Source organism: Gallinula chloropus (genome assembly GCF_964237585.1).
Source record: "Gallinula chloropus genome assembly, chromosome: 4".
NCBI classification, from domain to species: Eukaryota; Metazoa; Chordata; class Aves; order Gruiformes; family Rallidae; genus Gallinula; species Gallinula chloropus.
In genome coordinates this window covers 85053067-85070550 of record NC_140088.1, presented here as the reverse complement: position 1 = coordinate 85070550, position 17484 = coordinate 85053067, and the positions used below count along the sequence as shown (strand labels likewise).

At 55.2% G+C, this 17484-nt stretch overlaps 1 protein-coding gene across 1 annotated transcript; it reads right to left on the bottom strand.

Annotated features, from left to right (window-relative positions):
- Positions 1-283: 283 nt before the first annotated feature.
- On the bottom strand, positions 284-6461 carry FASTKD5 (FAST kinase domains 5). Its single transcript, XM_084262684.1, has 2 exons — positions 6433-6461; positions 284-3015 (listed from the first exon to the last, which is right to left on the bottom strand). The coding sequence occupies exon 2, from the start codon at positions 2974-2976 to the stop codon at positions 520-522; it is 2457 nt and encodes an 818-aa protein (XP_084118810.1). The 5' UTR covers positions 2977-3015; positions 6433-6461; the 3' UTR covers positions 284-519.
- Positions 6462-17484: the final 11023 nt, after the last annotated feature.

Below are 17484 nucleotides of genomic sequence, written 5' to 3'. Positions count from 1 at the left end.
AAAGCTGGGCATGAAATTAATGCCCTCAACCCCAGCTTCCATCCCACCACTCAGCTTTCACAGCTCTTAAAGGAGAAACTCAGACCACGTGCCCAGCAGCCCCGGTGATGGAAACAGTCAGGAAACATGTATGTGTGCTCCTGGCACCCAGGTGAGCTTCATGACTAAAACCCATTGCAATTCTCTCCCAAATATCACTGCTCCACTCTCACAGAGTCCACAAATCCATCCACTTCCATTCAGGGCGAAGAAAAAAGTAACCACAGGGAACAAGGTACAGGAGAGTAGATTTTATTTGTCATGGCAGCCTTTGAGGTTCTACGTACAAGGAGAGAGCGCAGGACGTGTGACTGTCAGCAGAGCAGAACTGGCTGAGGAAGCAAGGCAGCCTGAGCACACAGAGCTCATCATCAAACACTGAACCAACGCTCAGAGCCCGCTCTAATCAGCAGTCAGAGAGAGAGGGAGAGAGATGCGTCTGGGAGGCTGTGTCAGCCTCTGAGCAAGCACTGCACGGCGTTAAGCAGCCCTGCTGAGCAGGGCTGGGTCGAACACTTTGTAGTGGAGGTAGCTGAGCTTCTCCAGACGCGTGCGTTTGAGCAGGGGGAACCATTCCCAGAAGGGAAGCTCGACCACCACGTACCCCAAGCGCCGCAGCTGCCGCCGCTTCAAGCAGTGCAGCCCCAGGAGCCGCTTGGAGCAGCAGCAGTAGTGGTTCCGGTTGGACACCTGAATAGCCAGTTTCACACCCCGTGGCTGCAGGTTCAAGGCAAGAGAAGTTGGGGCTTCAGGACGGCGCCCCGATTTAGGCTCAACTTGTGACCGGGCATCGGTGAGAAGGGCTCCGCCTGAAAGTGCAGCACGATCCCCAGTTTGTGCTTCTTTCCCCCTCTCCTGACCAGGAGTCCTGACTTCATTTTCCACTCCCACAGGAGACTGGCTGTTAGATTTCCCTTTTATAAGCTGAGACATCAGGTCGTCTGTCAGACTAATTCCGATGTCTTTTAGTTTCTTATCTGCAACAGGGTCTTCTAAGTTGAAAGGGATGGGTTGTCCATCCATGGCCAAATGAACCTCCAGGTCACTCGACCTTGTGTGAGGCAGGATCATGTGCTTTTTCACATATTCAGGGCCACCCAACATGCTCTCCAGAAGAGAGGCGGCTTCCACAATTTCAGGCCTGACATAGATTTCTTGCTCTGCAAAATTCAAAACCATCTCAGTCATCTCTTGATAAAGCTGTGGGGGAAGGCGGCTGCCTTGGTAGCCTGGGCACTCAATTTCCACACTCTTGCTAAGGGTGAACAGGTCCTTTTTGAGCTCGTATTTACTGCCTCTCGTTTTCTGGATAAACTCATCCCTCAAAGCATAGTCTATCAGCTCCTCTGGGAAGCGTTTGACAAATGCCAGGCCAAGCAAACCTGTAAGGAGATGCTCTGGAAACTTCCAAAATTCATGGAGTTTCTTATGCATTTGCTCTATCAAGCTGGAGTAAAACTCTTCCTCATTTGGAGGTTCATAGTCCAGGCACCCAAAGGACCACAGGAACTTAGCAGCATCTTTGCTTCGGCAGTAGGCCACCTTTGAAGGCAAAGACATGGCAACAGCAGCCATAATGCCTTCATCAAAGTAGTGTAGGGATGAACAGGTAAGAGTGATGTGCATGATGCCCTGGATGTTTATCGAGGGGATCCGAGCAGGAATAATCTTCCCAAGTTCCTTCAAGAGGGGTAAGTGGTCCATGCGAGAGTAGCGGAGCATTTTAAGCACGTTCACCAAGGCGTAGGTGCTCATGTCTTCCATCTGCAGGGAGACCCTGTCTGCAATTTTTCTCATGACGTTGTCAGAGATATCACTGAGGGACTTGAAGAACCCTAAGCAGATAGCACCCAGCTCCTCCAAGGTGAAGGAGTCCAAGTACTTCAAAATCGTGCTCTCTATCTTCTGCGTCAAGTCCGCAGGCGACCGCCGGCCTTCACCTATGATGTAAACAAGCTGAACAAACTGGGGCAAAGTCAAGTCTTTCCAGTGCATGTTGGCATAGCTGAACAAAATGCTCAGGTAGGAAGGCACGCTCCGCTCCAGACAACGCCAGCAGTCAGCCACCAGCAGCAGCTGGTCCAGGTTCATGTCCCACACCCGCCGGCAGAACTCGTTCTCGCAGGCGTTCAGCAGAGGGTGGGTGGGTGGGACCACCAAACGAACACAGGCCTTTAAAATGCTGATGAGATCTGAAGTACTGAGCAACTGGATGTTTTTGACAGCACAGCGACAGAGAGTGTTAAATGCAGGTTTGGACACCAGTGCTGCGCGTTGTTCCACCGGCAAACGACTCAGCTTACAAAAATAATCTGTGATAGTTCCTGGGCTCTGGCTGTCCTTGAGTTGGGCCACGCTGTGTAAAATCAAGTCAGCTTCTTCTAAAGGAAGGGTCTCTACTGGGTCCGACCTGTCATAGCTGAGGGATCTGTATTCGGGCCTCCCCTTCTGAAATACACGAGGGTCCTCCTTGGAGTCATGCAACTCTGATTTCATCCTTCCTGCTTCCTCCCTGGTTTGCACCGCAGAGGAATCTGTCAAGATGGGCTGCTTGAGGATTGGTTTGGACTTGGGCTTTGGCAGGGCATCTGTGACAGGAGGCAACGCTTGAGAAGAGGCAGTATGCTGAGCCTGCGCAGCGCCAGGGCTGGTGAAAGCCTCACCGAGAGCCTGGCCACTGTTCCCAGCAGCGTGCTGCTGGGAGGCAGCTCTGCTTTTAGCATAGGCATCTGGGTTATACAATACTCTGTAGTCCAGTGGATTCAGCAACTGGATTGTAGCCACAGATTCGGTCCCAGCGCTGGCGCTTTCTGGGTTCGCTTCCTTTTCCTGCGTCCTTCTGCTGCTCCTGCTCTCGGCCTTGCCCTTGGCTGTGGCTGGAAATGCAGTCACCCTGCTGAGCCTTGGAACTCTTCGGCACATTAGCACTGTAGCCATGGGTCACAATTTACTGGGGTCAGAATTGCTTCCAGGTTACTGAAAAAAGGGCAGACGAAGAATGAGTGGCTTCCACCTAACACGAAGCACTTCCTAATCTAAGCCGTTACGCTACCACAAGCGAGGCGACGCCAGCAGCAGTTCCCCCAGCCAGGGCGGCCGTTTCCCTGCAGAACTGTAAGGCAGCTGCCACCAAACACCACCTCACACAAAGGCAACTCACCAAACCAGCACCCAGGTGACCTCACATACCCACAGTCCGGGCACACAGCAGTTGGGTGTTACCTGGTGCTCAGCAGCCAGAGGTAAACCTGGCAGAGAGATTACCTGAGTTAAGAAAAAAAACCTCACCCCTCTCTCATCTTGAGGGGCCCTAAACTGCTTTGTCTTGCATTCTGAACAATGAAAATGTATTTTTGCAGCAGAGCTGCAGCTTGAAGAGGCTTTGTGTTTTCAAACAGAGCATTCTGTTACTTTGGTCACCACAGTTTGAAACACCAACCACCACCCCGAGAAGTTGTCAAAATATCCAGGGTGCTGCACTGCCCTTTGCAGCCAGAGACAGTAAGTATGGTGGAGCCTGGAAGTAAAGGCTGTGCAAAACCAGTCCACAGCATGGAAGCTGGTCCATAACCTGCAGGTGATGGTTAGTTTAAAGGAGGAATGCAGCCCCGAGGCAAAGCTGGGGAAGAATATGGGAGAGGTAACACATATCATCACGAGATGCTACATCTTGAGTCAAGAACCAGAAGGAACAGAGCTTTACCCTTTAGACTTGGAAACGTTTCCCATCATTTCAGGGTAGAGAAGGCTTAAAATTGCCAGGTGCTTTCCTAACTCCTGCCCAAACCAGCTACAGCACAAAGGGTGAGGATGAGAAATTTGTCAGGATTTAAGCTGCGTGTTGCCAGCCTGCACAAGCTGCCAAACGAGCCTGTTTAGGATGATTCAGATACTGATTAAAAAAAAACAACCAACAAAGAGCAAAAAAAAAAGCAGCAGGTCAGCACTCTTGTGTTTCACACCCATATCCCACCACGTGTGCCCAACCCCAAAGATAACACTGGACCAGGCATTTTCAAGCCCTCTAAAATCTGTTCTGCTCTCACTGCCACAGGGTGCTGAGCAATACAGGAAGCTGAAGCCCAGCAGAGATGCTGCACCAGCGACACATGATAGCTTCTGTGGTCCCCACACAGGGCAATGAATCCTTCACAGACATCTCTCTGGGCTCTGCTTCCACACATGGCTTCTTGATTAGCTCAAGATGTCAAATCAGCTTTGCAGCAGCCAAATAGGTACCTCCAGCCCAGGCACTGCTCACCCTCACAGCCACGCTGCCCCCTGCCAGGCAGGCAGCTGCAAGGCCGTGGCTGCCCCCTTCCCATGAGAGAACTCAAATCGTGACAGGCAGGAGAGACTCTCCCCCCTCCCTACCACTGATCATCTGGTGAGCAGGAGGAAGGAAAAGCTCTCTCAGAATCAGACAGCAACCCTCCCACCCCCAGCCAAGGGAGCTCATAAAGGCCTCAGTGGCAGCAAGGAGGAGCTGGATTTCAGAGCTCTCCTGTTTAGCACAAAGAAATGTGTGATGAAGACACTGTTTCTGGCTCTACTGGCTCCAACATCCAGCCCAAACTGGGTGCAAGCAATGTGATGCCACCGTCGTGGGGCTGGACAGGCAGCTGTGAAGTGCTCTGTGAAGAGCCTGTGCTATGGCTGGGGGAAGGAGATCCTGTCTCCAGCAGCATCCTCTCCTCTTCTAGCACCTTGCAGAGCTTGTCCTGGGGGACACTCAAAGGGGCTGGTTCGAGCTGCAGAAATGCTCTAGGACAGGAGGGGGTTTATCCTACCCAACCTTTCCAAGAGACTTGCTTGTCTGACTCTGGTTTGCATGTCTTTCATCTGCTTTTCTTTTAGAGAGACAGGCAGGCACTACTGAGAGGCATGCTGTGTATTTAAGCCAAGCTCTTTCTGCTGCTGACGTGACACTACCTGTAAAATCCAGCACTCCACTGTCAGCAGCAACACCCCTCTCAGCAGTGACAACCCCACTTCAAAGACAAAGAATCAAAGCCACAGTGCTTGAACATTGAAGGTGAACATCACAAGCTGCTAAGAATACCATCCACCTAGTGTAGTGTTAAGCTGTGGTGCGTTTGGGAAGCTATTCAGTAAAGAGAGTATTTCTTTCCTTTGCTCCAAATCCAGGGCTGGGGGGGAGGATGGGAAGGGGGGAGGGGGAAGAGAAAACCACATGTAGGGGAGTGAGGTCAGGCTGGGTAAAGATACTTCAAGCACTTCCAAAAGAAACAAGCTGGGTCCAAGGGGCCTTTTCCCCATGTCTTCTATCCACCCACAGCCTAAATCTTTGTGATCCTGCAAGTTGTACAGCACTTCTCTTCCAGCACAACCTACACCTCTGCTTGATTTTCCTCTCTTCCTGTTACCCTGAGTAATCAGCCTTCCTTCCTCCTCCTCCTGCACTTCTCTTGTGGGCTGTACACAGCCAAACTCCTTCCCACCTCTGGGCAAGCCTCTCCAGAAATTTTCACTTCCAGTGATTCCAAGAAGCCAGTCTGAAGGCAGGTTTTGGAGAGAGGCCCTGCAGGCTGCGAAAGCACTTTGCAGGGGCCCGCTGGGATGGAAGCAGCTTTGTGTCTGTGTCTGGGTGTAGCACTTACAGCCGAGTTCCAGGCCAAGAGCTCAGCCCCACAGCTGAGCGGGGGGGAAAACAACATTCCTGGAGGGATGCCACCGGGAAAAGGGGATACAAGTGCAGCCTGAAACGCTGCCTGTGCTGACTGATGGTAACGCCAGAAAACCCCCCACAGGACCCAGGCTGGAGAGCAGCTCCCCGCCCCGCCGAAGGGCCGGCGGCAGCCCCTCGGTACGCGCGGGGATGTTCAGAGGGGAGCGGGTGAGTGCTGGGGGCAAGGCCGGGCCTGCCGGCCGGGAGCTCAGCCGCGCCGGGCCCCAAGGGGAGGCGTTCCGAAGGGTTCGCCCTCCCACGGCGGGTGCCAAGGCCGGAGCGCAGGCCCGCCGCCTCTCTGCCTGCCTGCCTGCCTGCCTACCCTTCTCCCCCTCCCTGCTGCCCCCCTGCCCAGCCCAGGGCGGCGAAGGGGGCCCGGTCAGCCCCGGGGCGGCCCGGCGGAGCCCCGGGTCCCGCTACTTACCCCGCGGCCGCAGCCCCAGCCCCGCGCGGGCCTCGCACACGGCGCAGGCGCAGAGGGGGGCGCGCGGCCCCCGCTGCCGTCCCCGGGCGGGGGGGGGGAGGGGGAAGGAGCGGAGCGTGGGGGGGGGCTCCGCGCATGCGCACCTGCCGCCCCCCCCACACCCCACTGAGGGGGCGGCACCGCTGCGGGGGCGGCGCGGGGAGTGGAGTGGGGGGGGGGGACACTGGACTGGACGGGAAGGCCGGGGACGCGGCGGCCCGCGCTGCCCGCTCGCACTCACCGGGGCCCGGCGCCCACCGCCGCCGCCGGTCCTGGCCCTGCCGCCCGCCAGCCCCTCCGCCCGGCCACCCCTGCTGCCTGCCGCCGCTTCCGGTCACTTGATGGCGACGCACTTCCTGCCGTACGGGAGCCGAGCTGAGCCTGAAGCAGCAGCAGCAGCGGCAGCGGCGGCGGCGGCGGGAGCGACAGGGCGGCGGCAGGTGGCGCCAGCGGCTCGCGGCGCGCCCCCGGCGCCACGTGACGCGGGCGCGACGTCGCGTGAGCGTGGGGTCACGTGGCCGCCCACGGGGCACCGGCCGGGGGCTGCAGGCCCGGGGCTGCCCCGCGGGGTGCCCGGGGCGCTGGGTGCACTCGCGGGAGCCTCCCCGGCCCCCCCCGCCGCCGCTCCCCCGCCTCTCCCCGCTGACACCGCCGGGGCAGCCTCGCCGCACGGGGCCGGGCCCGGCCGCGGGGCGACGGGAGCTGTCCGGGCCTGACGCTCCGCAGGGCGGCCTCGGTAGCGGCAGCGGAGCGGGTGAGGCGGGAAGGAGCCTCCGGAGGTCCCCCCGGTCCAGCCCCGGCCCCGTCAGCGCCGCTCAGCGCCGGTTTCCCCCGGCCGCGTCCCGGTCGGTGGCTGGAGAGCCTGGCAGACGCGCCGGGCTCGCCCTGCCCGCTGCGGGCTGAGAGCCTGGGAGCGCCTCAGGCCTGGCTGCCGGGCGCCTGCTTCCCTCCCCTGCCTGACTTCTTGTGCTTTTCGGCTGGGGAACCGCATCTCGGGGGTAGAGTGGAGCTGGAGGGCAGTGCCTGTGCTCCTGGAGAGAGGCCAGGGAAGGGCAACCGGGCTGGGGAAGGGGCTGGAGGGCAAATCCTATGAGGAGCAGCCGAGGGAGCTGGGGGTGTTCAGCCTGGAGAAGAGGAGGCTGAGGGGAGACCTTATCACCACCTACAACCACCTGAAGGGAGACTGTAGAGAGGTGGGCGATGGTCTCTTCAGCCAGGGGACAGGAGATGGGACAAGGGGAAATGGCAAGAAGCTGGGCCAGGGCAGGGGCAGATCAGATATTAGAGACAAATCTTTTACTGAAAGAGTTGTCAGGGCTGGAACAGGCTGCCCAGGGAGGGGCTGAGTCACCTTCCCTGGGTGTGTTTAAAATAAGGATAGATGAGGTACTTAGGGATGTGGTTTAGCTTAGGATGGGAATGGTTGGACTTGATGATCTTACAGGTCTTTTCCAGCCTGGTGATTCTGTGGTCACAGTGACCTGTAAGGAGGGGTTTGCATTGCCCATGGCAACTTGGACCTTAAACCTGCTCTGAGGCGAGTCATTGAATCCCCGACACACTTGCTTTGCCCTGAGAGGCATCAGGTTTGTTACAGGAGTACAGGAGACTCTTCTGGTAAAGCTGGTGCTGGGCAAAGTGCCTGGCTTGTTGGTTCTGTGTTTTGTTTTGCTTTGTTTTGTTTTTAAATAAAAATAAACCTTGACCTGATGGTTGTGTTCATGTGATGTGCTGCTGGCAAAGCTGCTGAGGAGAGACTCATTTGAGTGGGAACCTGCAGTTTAAAAGGAGTTTTAGGACATTGTGCTTGTTCCCTGCTGATGAGGGAAGGCCTGGGGACAAGCAGTCTCCAAACCACCTCCCTGACACTATCCTGCTCCCCAGACCAACCATTTGGGGATCCAGCAGGAATCTGGTACACTTCCCACTGCTTGTGTTGTCCAGTCCTTCAGCTCCAAGAAGGGATTGCACCAGGTGAGCAGCCCTGTTCTCCAACCTGGTGCTGGGATGCTTGTGGATGAGCATCCCTGCCCAGCTCCCTGCATCCCAGAGCTGTGGGATCCCCAGAGAGATGCTACAGCAGGAGGTGGGGCTGCTCCCAGCAAGGTCTTGGCACGGGAGGGAAGGAGGATTAGCTTGTGCTGTGTTTCCACCAGCATGGCTGGCCCTGGCATCACCTCCTGGGTCTTGTCTTCCCCAGGGTGTCCTCACCTGGAAATCCCTCAGGTCTGAGCCTGGCTTGGGAGCAATTCAGCCACATGAGTGTTTGGAGGGTCTTGGATATCCACTGTGGGCTGGGAAACACCACAGCTTTGGGCCTGCTGGAAAGCCTGTGTCTCTCTCAGCCCTGGGGCATCCCCAGCAGCAGTGGCACTGGACACATCCCTGGGGATCTGAGCTACAGACTAAGGTAACACCTGGAACACAGACATCTTGTCCAGCCCCGTGGCCACCACCATGGTGCTTGTTCTCAAGCACCTGGAGAGCCTGAGCAAGCCCTTGTGTCCCAGGACAGCAGAACTGGGGAAGGTCCCATCAGGGCATGGGCTGCTCTCCATCCTCTGGGGCAGAAGCTATCACAAACCTCTCAGCCAGAGGGTGCTGGTGTGTCCAAGCTGTGACCTTCCCTCGCACAGAGCTGTTCCCTGGCCGGCTGCACGTCCCTCCCCAAATCCCCCCTGGGTTTCTCCCCTTCTCCCACCCAGAACACAACCACACACAGCACACAGTGGGGTTTTTAAAACGGGGCCTTTCTCCATTTTTATTTTGCCCAATAAAAATCCTTCACAGTCAGGTAGAGATAGGAGGGTGAGAGATACGTATACATATAGATCTTCATATATATTTATATATATACATACCTCTGTACAGATATATATATATATATATATTCACCATAGAAAATCGCAAAGGCAGCAGCTCTTCACATCTTGGTAACCCGATGGGGAAACATAGGACAGACTAAGCAGTGGGTGGGGAAGCAGGGTGGAGCTGTAAGAGGGATTTCCAAGCCGGCTGTGCCTTTGCTGTCTGAAAATCCCAGGATGCTGCGTTTCACCTCCTTCCTTTTGCAGCCTCTGGGGTTGAAATACACCCAACCCGGGGCCAAGTCAGGACAAGGGTGCTTGGAAGGGGCCAGTGAGACCAGGAGAGACACGCAGCTTTATGGAGTTCTTTGTTAAATACTTTATTTCTTTATTTTTTAAAGTATATATATATATATATTTATATTTTTGATAATTTTTAGGGGTTTTTTTGTTGGGTTTTTTGTTTTGTTTGGGGTTTGTTGTTGGGTTTTTTTTTTTGCAAAGTCTCATTAAACTCAGTTTGGAGAACCAGCAACAGTCAACTCAGGGACGCAAACAGTAACAGAGTCGAGTTCAGAACACTTCTGGTTTGAATTCACAGTCAGAGCAAAGAGAGAGGAGAGAGGAAGAAAGAGAGAGAGGGAAAGAGAGAGAGACAAAGAGAGAGACCCAGGCATCAAGAAACGGCCGAGAGGAGAGACAGCAACAAGGCTGGGGTTGAATTTACAGTTGGGTAGGTCCAAAAACGCTGGACAAAGGGTGTGATGTGGAGGTCCTACACACACACACACACACACACACAGACAGACACAGCCTGCAGCTCACCCGGCGGTGGAGCGGCAGCGGGGAGCTCTGGCTGCTCCTCCGTGGGGCTTTTATTGCTGGTGAAATCAGACAGCAGGCTTGCTCGGGGTGTGTGGTGGTGGGGGGGACACACACACACACACCCCCAACCTGACGTTCTCCCATCGGGGAGCTGGGTTTTTGGGGTAACACCTATTTGAATCTGCTGGAGAACAGACGCAGAGGACAGGCGACTGAGCCACGTGCATCGAAGTGGGAGGAAGGAAACCCTCACAAGCGCGCTGCCCGCTGCAAGGCAAAGACCAAGAGGGGTTCCTCTCGGCTCACAGCGTTTACCAGGTCCGAGTAGAGTGCAAACAAAGACACCTTGGAGGAGCTCCAGCCCCGGGCTGGGCTCTGCAGGGACGCTGCTGCGTGGAAAGGGACTGCATAGACACATTGGCTGGTTTGTGCAGCATGTTTGTCACACCGGTGCTGGAACGCGTTTGCACCGGTGGCAGAGCTCTGCCCCAGCACGTTTTGGTCCCTTCGGCCACTGGAAGGGAAGCCACATGGGGGAAGGGGGGACCTTCTCCTCTGAGAGGGCTCCTAGGAACGGCAGAGCCAGTGTCACGGTGTCCCCACTGGTGCCTGGCTGTCACCAAACGTGACTCTCTGGGCTCAGGCACCCCGGGGGACCCAACAGCTCACATAGGGGTGAGCTAACGGAGAAGACCTGCTGCAGGGACCCAGTAACAGTCATGGGATGGGCACCAGAGTGGGGTGCATCACACCTCCGGGGGACCCAGACTGGTGGCCTGCTGGATATGGGCAGCTCTGGACTCTCCAGGTGAGTGGGGACCTCCCAGCTCAAACCACTGGTGATTATTTGGAGCCAGACTGGACCTCGTTTTCCTTTGCCAAGGAGGAGAGCCCAGGGCTGGAGCTGTGAAGGTGTTCAAGGGAACATTGGCTTGTCTGCAGGTATCAGAGCTGGGAATGGTCCCTTTGAAATTTCTCTAGAAAAACCTATTGCTTTGTGACAGAAAGGAGAGACTTTCTGCCTGAGAAAACGGATCTGCAAGAGAGCTGTGAGGACACAACCCTGCGTGTGGGAGCTTGTCCCAGGCTCCAGACCTGACAAGATCCCCTTTGGTGGGAGAACCAGGGAGGAGGCTTTTCCTGACAATGCAGAAGCTCGTTTCTGGCACTGCTGGCCATCGCACTGCCAGCGTGGAACATCCTATTAGGAAGCCAACATCTGCAAACAGCTGGCTGGGACCCAACCCCTCCTTGATACACTAGGAACCAGGTGGCATGGATGCTGCCTGCCCCTACAGACCAGGGGCACTCGTACACCCCTCACATTCCCATCTTCCCAGAGAGTGGAGGGACTGGGGAAGACCCAGAGCTGCCTGGGGGTGATGTTGATGTGAAGCCATCTCAAACAATGTGGGGATGTCCTTCTGCAAGAAGCAAGATAGATTTTGGAGGTAAAACAGGGCTGATCTAGCTGACATGAGAACGATAGGGAGAAGAGGTGAGGATCAGTAGTCTAGAAAGCTGCTCTGAGGGCATGGTGAGGACATAACCACTCTCAGCAGGGAGTTTTAGGATGCAGTTCCAGCTTGTTCAGACGTATCAGGGAGAATGCTGGGAGAGGCACTGGCTGCTCCTGGGACAACGGGGATGGTGGTGATTAAAAATGAGGCAGGAGAGTCAGGAGAGTTGGGAGACAGAGGAGTAGCAGGACACAGGCAACACGAGCAGATCTTTAGCAAGGGGTCTTGATGAAAAGCAACCCTAGAAAGTGGCTTTCAAGAGTTAGGGTGAAAGGTTGGGTTAGAAAAGTGGCAAGTTGGGCCTGCTCACATGCAGGACAGGAGCGAGGGCTGTCCCGGCATGTCCACAGAACCTCTTGGTAGGAACAGAGCAGAGAAGGCCCCAGAGTCATGGAGCAGAGGCATGGTGAAGAGGCACGTGCCTGAGGCCCAGACCCACCCAAGGACCCAAACACAGGAGCACTGTGGATCTCATGCTGGCCCCATGCTGCACTTGCAAAGGCTGGGACCGGGTTCAGGAGCCTTTGTGGTGAGCTGAGGTGGGCAGAGATGCTGTCAGCACTCCAAGCAGGAGGAGCAAAGACCCTGGTGCCTTCACCTCAGGAGATGGTTCCCTAGTAAGGAGGGTGCTAGGGATGCACTGGAGTAAGCTGGGAGAGGGTACTGAGGGGGCAGCTGGCAGGACCAACAGCTCTCAGGATGCACGTTTTACTGGCCAGTTCAGACTGAACCAGAACAAGCCCTTGACTGGGCCCTGCAGCAATATCTGATGATAAACTGGAGGAAAACTGTCGCCCTGAAGATAAGTGGTTTGGTGTGCACCCTCTCCCCAGTAAAAACGGGGAATTCCATCCATCCTGCCTCCTGGGAAGAGCCCCTGGTCCACAGTCTCCCGGGGCAACGCGTGGAGCTAGTTGCCATGGCCACAGAGGATACTGGTGTAACCTACTGGGGACCATCAGCTCATCCAGGAACTCCTGTCTACCCTGTCCTATCTAGCATAAGAAAAGTTCCTCATGGACCTGCAACTATTCCTAGGTGGGGCAGAGGGAAACCCAAGCATTCTCCTGTCCCCTGCCAGCTCTCATTCCCTCTCCCAGCGCACACCAGCCTCATGCCTCCCCAGGAAAGCTGGGAGGCAGCTCCCTGCACAGCATCCAACGCCCTCCAGAGATCTTTGGTCATGTTGCTCGTGAGCTCACTGCCTGGGGCAAGCTGTAAAGTGCCACTGTGAGGGGCAGGAGTGGGGTGGGTCGGTCCTTTCCATGGGCAGAGCTTGTGGGCAGCAGGGCAGGGAGCCACGCTCTGCAGGGGGTTGTGGTGTGACATGAGGATGGGCAGAGAGGACTTCAGCCTTAACCAGGGGACAGTTGCAAATCCTGGCTCAGGATGACAGCAAGCATGGAAGCAGGACAGAGTGACACCAGGCTGCTCTGTTGGAGCCAGTCCCAAGCCGATTGCCTTCCTGGGTGGTGCTGAGGCCCCCCCCACCCCACCTTTGCTGCTGCAGACAGCAAAAGCTCGGGGTGCTGAGCACCCTCTGTGTAGCGTTCAGCGCTCAGAGCAGCATCAGCTGCTGCTGCCAACCCCGCTTACTGATAGAGAAGCCACAGAGCTTTCCCATCTCTTCATTTAATGGTCATATGTACAGAGCTGGGCTGTTCCTTCCATCCACATCCACTTGTCTCCATGTAATGTAGAAGCCCTAAGAGCAACCATTCGCTTCCTGTCTTGAGTGTGGCAAGCTGGAGGTGATCTTCCTCCGGCATGATGCCAACCCTGCAGCTGGCTGCCACCCGGCAGTGGCAGAAGCTAAGTGGGACTGTGTGAAGAACAACCCCCCCCCAGGTTGTGGAACGCCACATCTCACACCCAGGGTGAGACAGGAGTGCTGACAGGGTGAGGGGAACGGGCCCAGCTGGGTCAGCATCTTACAGGGACGGCATCCAGCCTGGAAGGGGTGGTGGAGGAAGGCAAACCCGCTCAAGAGGGGCTGCTTAGACCTTCCCTGGCACCAGCACAGCCTGCTTAGCCTGATTCCTCACACGTGGAAGTTGCTGGAGCCCATCTGTGTTTGCTCATGTTTGCATGGACATGCCTGGAGCATGGTTGCCCTGACGTGGGTGATCTGCCATGAGAGATGCTCCAGATCTTCCCACCACTGGCCTGGCTCTCCGAGAGGTCTTGAATCACATTGGCCAGCCCCATGTGTCAGGTGTCCCAGAGCAGCTCTCATGTCCTTGGACCCCACGTGTAGGCAACTGACCTGAGAGCCTTGTCACCACAGCTGTTGGCCAAGGGCAGGTTAGAGATGACCCGTTGCTTCAGCAGAGACACTAACCACGTGCAGTACTTGGGAGAGTTACTCATGAGCCAGTATGTCACACTAAATGCCATCAGCTCCAGAGCTGGCTGAGCGAAGGTGGAGGAGACAGTTGGGTTACAGTCAAGCCCAAACTCTGAGGTGAGTTTTTCATGGGACAGAAATACTTTATTAGCCCTGACTGAGCCTCCAGGACACAAGATGTCAACCTCCTTGGCCATTCCCAGGACATGACATCGAAATGCCAGTCTGGCACCTCTTGGCTGTCTTGGTCCAAGGGTGAGACCCCAGGACCTGAGTGCACACCAAGCTGGTGATGAGAGGCTTCATCCATCTAGCAGGTAAGAGTATTAAGGTCTGGAAAGAGGTGGGTGAGCTCCTGTTTGGGCCAGATCTGAGCACAAACCACAGGAACCTGTGTGTCTCCATCGTTTTGCTCCATCACTGCTGAGCAAAGGGCAGGCACCTCCAGGAGAGACTGGTTATCAGCATGTGGTCACACAGTGCTAGCACATGGGAGAGACTGTAATGGGGAGCAGTGCATCCAGTTGTGGGGAGGATTCCTGAAGAGCAGGAATCATGGCAGTTTGGCTGGGTCACTTGCTAGAAAACATCTGCATTTGATGTCACTATAGCATAGGGTGGGGTTTCTGCTGGACAGTGGAGTGCTTGGGGGATGCTGGGCAAGTCCCAAGGGAGGGAGAAGCACCATCAGCAGCACAGCATCTCAGTGGAGGTCTGCAAAGCTTCCCTGTCATGCAGGGAATAGCCACAATCCAGGTTGCTCAGATCCAGATCAAAACTCTAGACCAAAGTGATGCAGTGAAGAAGAAGGTGAAGGGAGTGTACCTTTCCACTTCCAAGGTGAACTGTCTCTGCTTGCTGCTCCTGCTCCATCCCAGGGAGCTCTGCAGTGCCTGATGGATGCACTGGGAGGCCATCAAGTACCTGGGCAGTCCAGCACCCTCTGGCAGTCAGACCAACTTCTGTGCCTCCAGGTTTCACCGGGTCCATCAAAACACACTCAGTCCTGGCACTGCTGCAAAACTGATCCAGGTAAAAGATGACAGAGCAGACCTGGCATGCTGGAGGGTTTGGCTGGCTGCTGCCTACTGGATCCAGGAACGTGGGGAGGTCAGACAAGCCCCTGCTTCTCCTGCCTGTGGATTAGTGAGGAGCCCTGGTGACCCACAGGGTGATGCAGGGGTCGGTTTCTGTGAGTGTTAGTGCAGTGGGAAATTGTGGCACACACCTCAATGGCAGGTCCTTGAAACTCAATCATTCTGGGTGTTCTTGAGCTGTTTTCTGCAATGGTTAGTGGGAAACCAACATCAATGCCAGTGGGGCCAGGAGGAGCAAAGGTTGAAATGACCCTCCAGCTTCTTGGACCCGTCTTCTGGTGAGGGGCATTTGCTTTTGGGTTTGCTTTTCATGTGGTGGCCTCAAAAAAAACATCACATGACCATCTGAGACTAAGCCTCTTCCAGTTGCTTTGTGCTTTACCCTTTTGCCCAAGGACTGCAAAGCCCCTCACAGGCACAGCTGCCTCACAGGTGTTCTGGGAAGGAAGACAGTGTGGGTTTGTCTGATGTGGAAAGAGAGGCACAGGAAGCTGAGGCGACACAAACCACCACATTTCCAACCCTGACACTGTGGGATGTTTGATTCTGTCTTGAAGGCCCAGTGTATGAACTGGAGGAAGCTCTAGGATTTGCCTGCTGGGTGTACATGTGGGTGTCTCCCTCAAGTCTGCTGCTGGGTGGCACTGGCAGGCAGCTGTACTCCTTCCTCAGCGGGATGGGGTGCATGGGCTGATGTCCAAGAGCACTGGAGGGTCTGCAAGATTCATAGTGGGACTCTTCCCCACACCCTTCAGGGGTCAGACCTGACCTAGTCCACCTTTCTGTGACCGCTCTGGTGAGAGGGGCTTAGCATGAGCTGTCCCAGCATTTTCTAGGCTGAATGGGGTTTGTCTTCCTTCAGCTCCAAAGGCACAGGCAGAAGTGGTGGGAAAAGCCAGGTGCTCTCAGCCAGGGTCTTGACATGCCTTGGTCTCACTGCACATCTCAGTTTTCTACAGCTCCAGGGATCACTGCCAGCCATCAGCAGTTCCTGCCCAGCAATACTGTCTGTTGACTTTGGCTGGAGATTGGTGGGACTAACTGGAGTCTCCTCACTCCTGCTCAGTCTCTCATGGTTTGATGCCAGCTTGAAGGTCAGTCAGACCTAGTGATGGGCAGGGAGAAGCTTCCAAGGAAGGGGAAATGGAAAATCATTAGCTCCAGGGCTTTTGTTTGGATGGTCTTCAGCCCCTCAACCCCCTGAGGTTCTTCCTTGGTGCGCAGATGAAACGTGATCTGGCCGAACTCTCCCTGGAGTCACCTCACACAGACATCCCAAGACATCCCATGTTAATTCTAGCTCTGTTCTTCTGGCTGCTCCCCAGGGCAGAGAGATGAAATTCCCACTTGAATTTCTCCATTGCCCAGTCAGTGCAAACTCCACTTTCACAGAATCACAAGGTTGGAAAAGACCTTTGAAGATCATCAAGTCCAACCATTCATTTTTCGCTTTGCTGTGGATCATGGTAAAAAATCACCCATGAAAAGGGGGGAGCCAGACCCACCTTGCCCACCTCTTAAAGCTGAATGCTGCTTTTTGATGCCTGTACCGTTCTGAGTGACGGTGCATGTAGGATTTGGTTAGTTTACACTGCCAGGGTGTAAGCACTTGGGTGATCTTAAGCATTTTCCCTTCTTATGACTCCTTTCATGCTCAGAGTTGGTAGCCAAAGATTTTCTTGAGCTGGGGCCGCGTTCCCCCTGCCCCTGGAATGCGTGATAGCACGTGGGATCACTGTGGGTGCTGTTTGAAAGGGCTGTGATGAAGGCTGATGCTCATCCCGTCGCGGTCTGGCGGTAGCGGTGATGTGTGCTCGCTGCAACTCCTGAGTGAGGCTTGGGTGCCATTTTTTAAGTAGACCCTGGACCAGGAGAGTGCCCTGAAGCATCACTCCTTTGGGAATGGGATAGCACAGTCTCCCACTGTTGGACAAATTGCTAAAGCTGCAGTTTGTGCAAACGTCCTGCGGCTTTGGAGGCTCCCCCAGACCTTGACTCCATTGACTTTGGGAAGTAAGAGCGTTCTTGGGAAGGGGAACTATCTTGGATCTCCAAGTCTTTTTTCTTGATGTAGCCAGCTTGAGTATACGGTAAGAGTAGGGGGACCAAGGCAGAGGTGGGAGAGTGTTTCTACTCCCAGGGTTGCTCACAACCCCGTAGAGAAGTAGAACTGCAGAAAGACACCACAAGGAAATGAAAACGCAGCATGTGTCAAGCTCTGCTAAGCCTGCTGCTGGGTGATCATTTCTTGTTGGCTCACGTTACCAGGACAGGCTCATTCTGGCCCTCAAGGATGTCCTAACCTCTTGCAACCATGGCAGCCACGGCCTGGCAAGAGGGAGTCATCTGGTAGAGATATGTCTGGTTTGGCTGAAATCAGTGGCCAACCTCCCACTGACTTCACTAAGACCACTGTCTAGACAGGATACTTGCTGCAGAACAGTGAGTTTGCTCATGATCCCCAGAGCTTTGCTTCATTAGCCAATGTGGCTAAAAATGCCCTGAAGAAAAATCCAACCTGCCACTGGGAACTGTTTTGGCTGCACGTAAATACTTGGAAACCCAAAGAAACCAAGCAGACCCCTCCGAAACAACCAGTTGTAGGAGAGGGAACGGCAGCCTCTAACGAAGTAACAGTCAGGGCAGATTCCAAACGAGCCAACAGCCCCTCACCAGCTGTACTAGGAAAGGAAACCA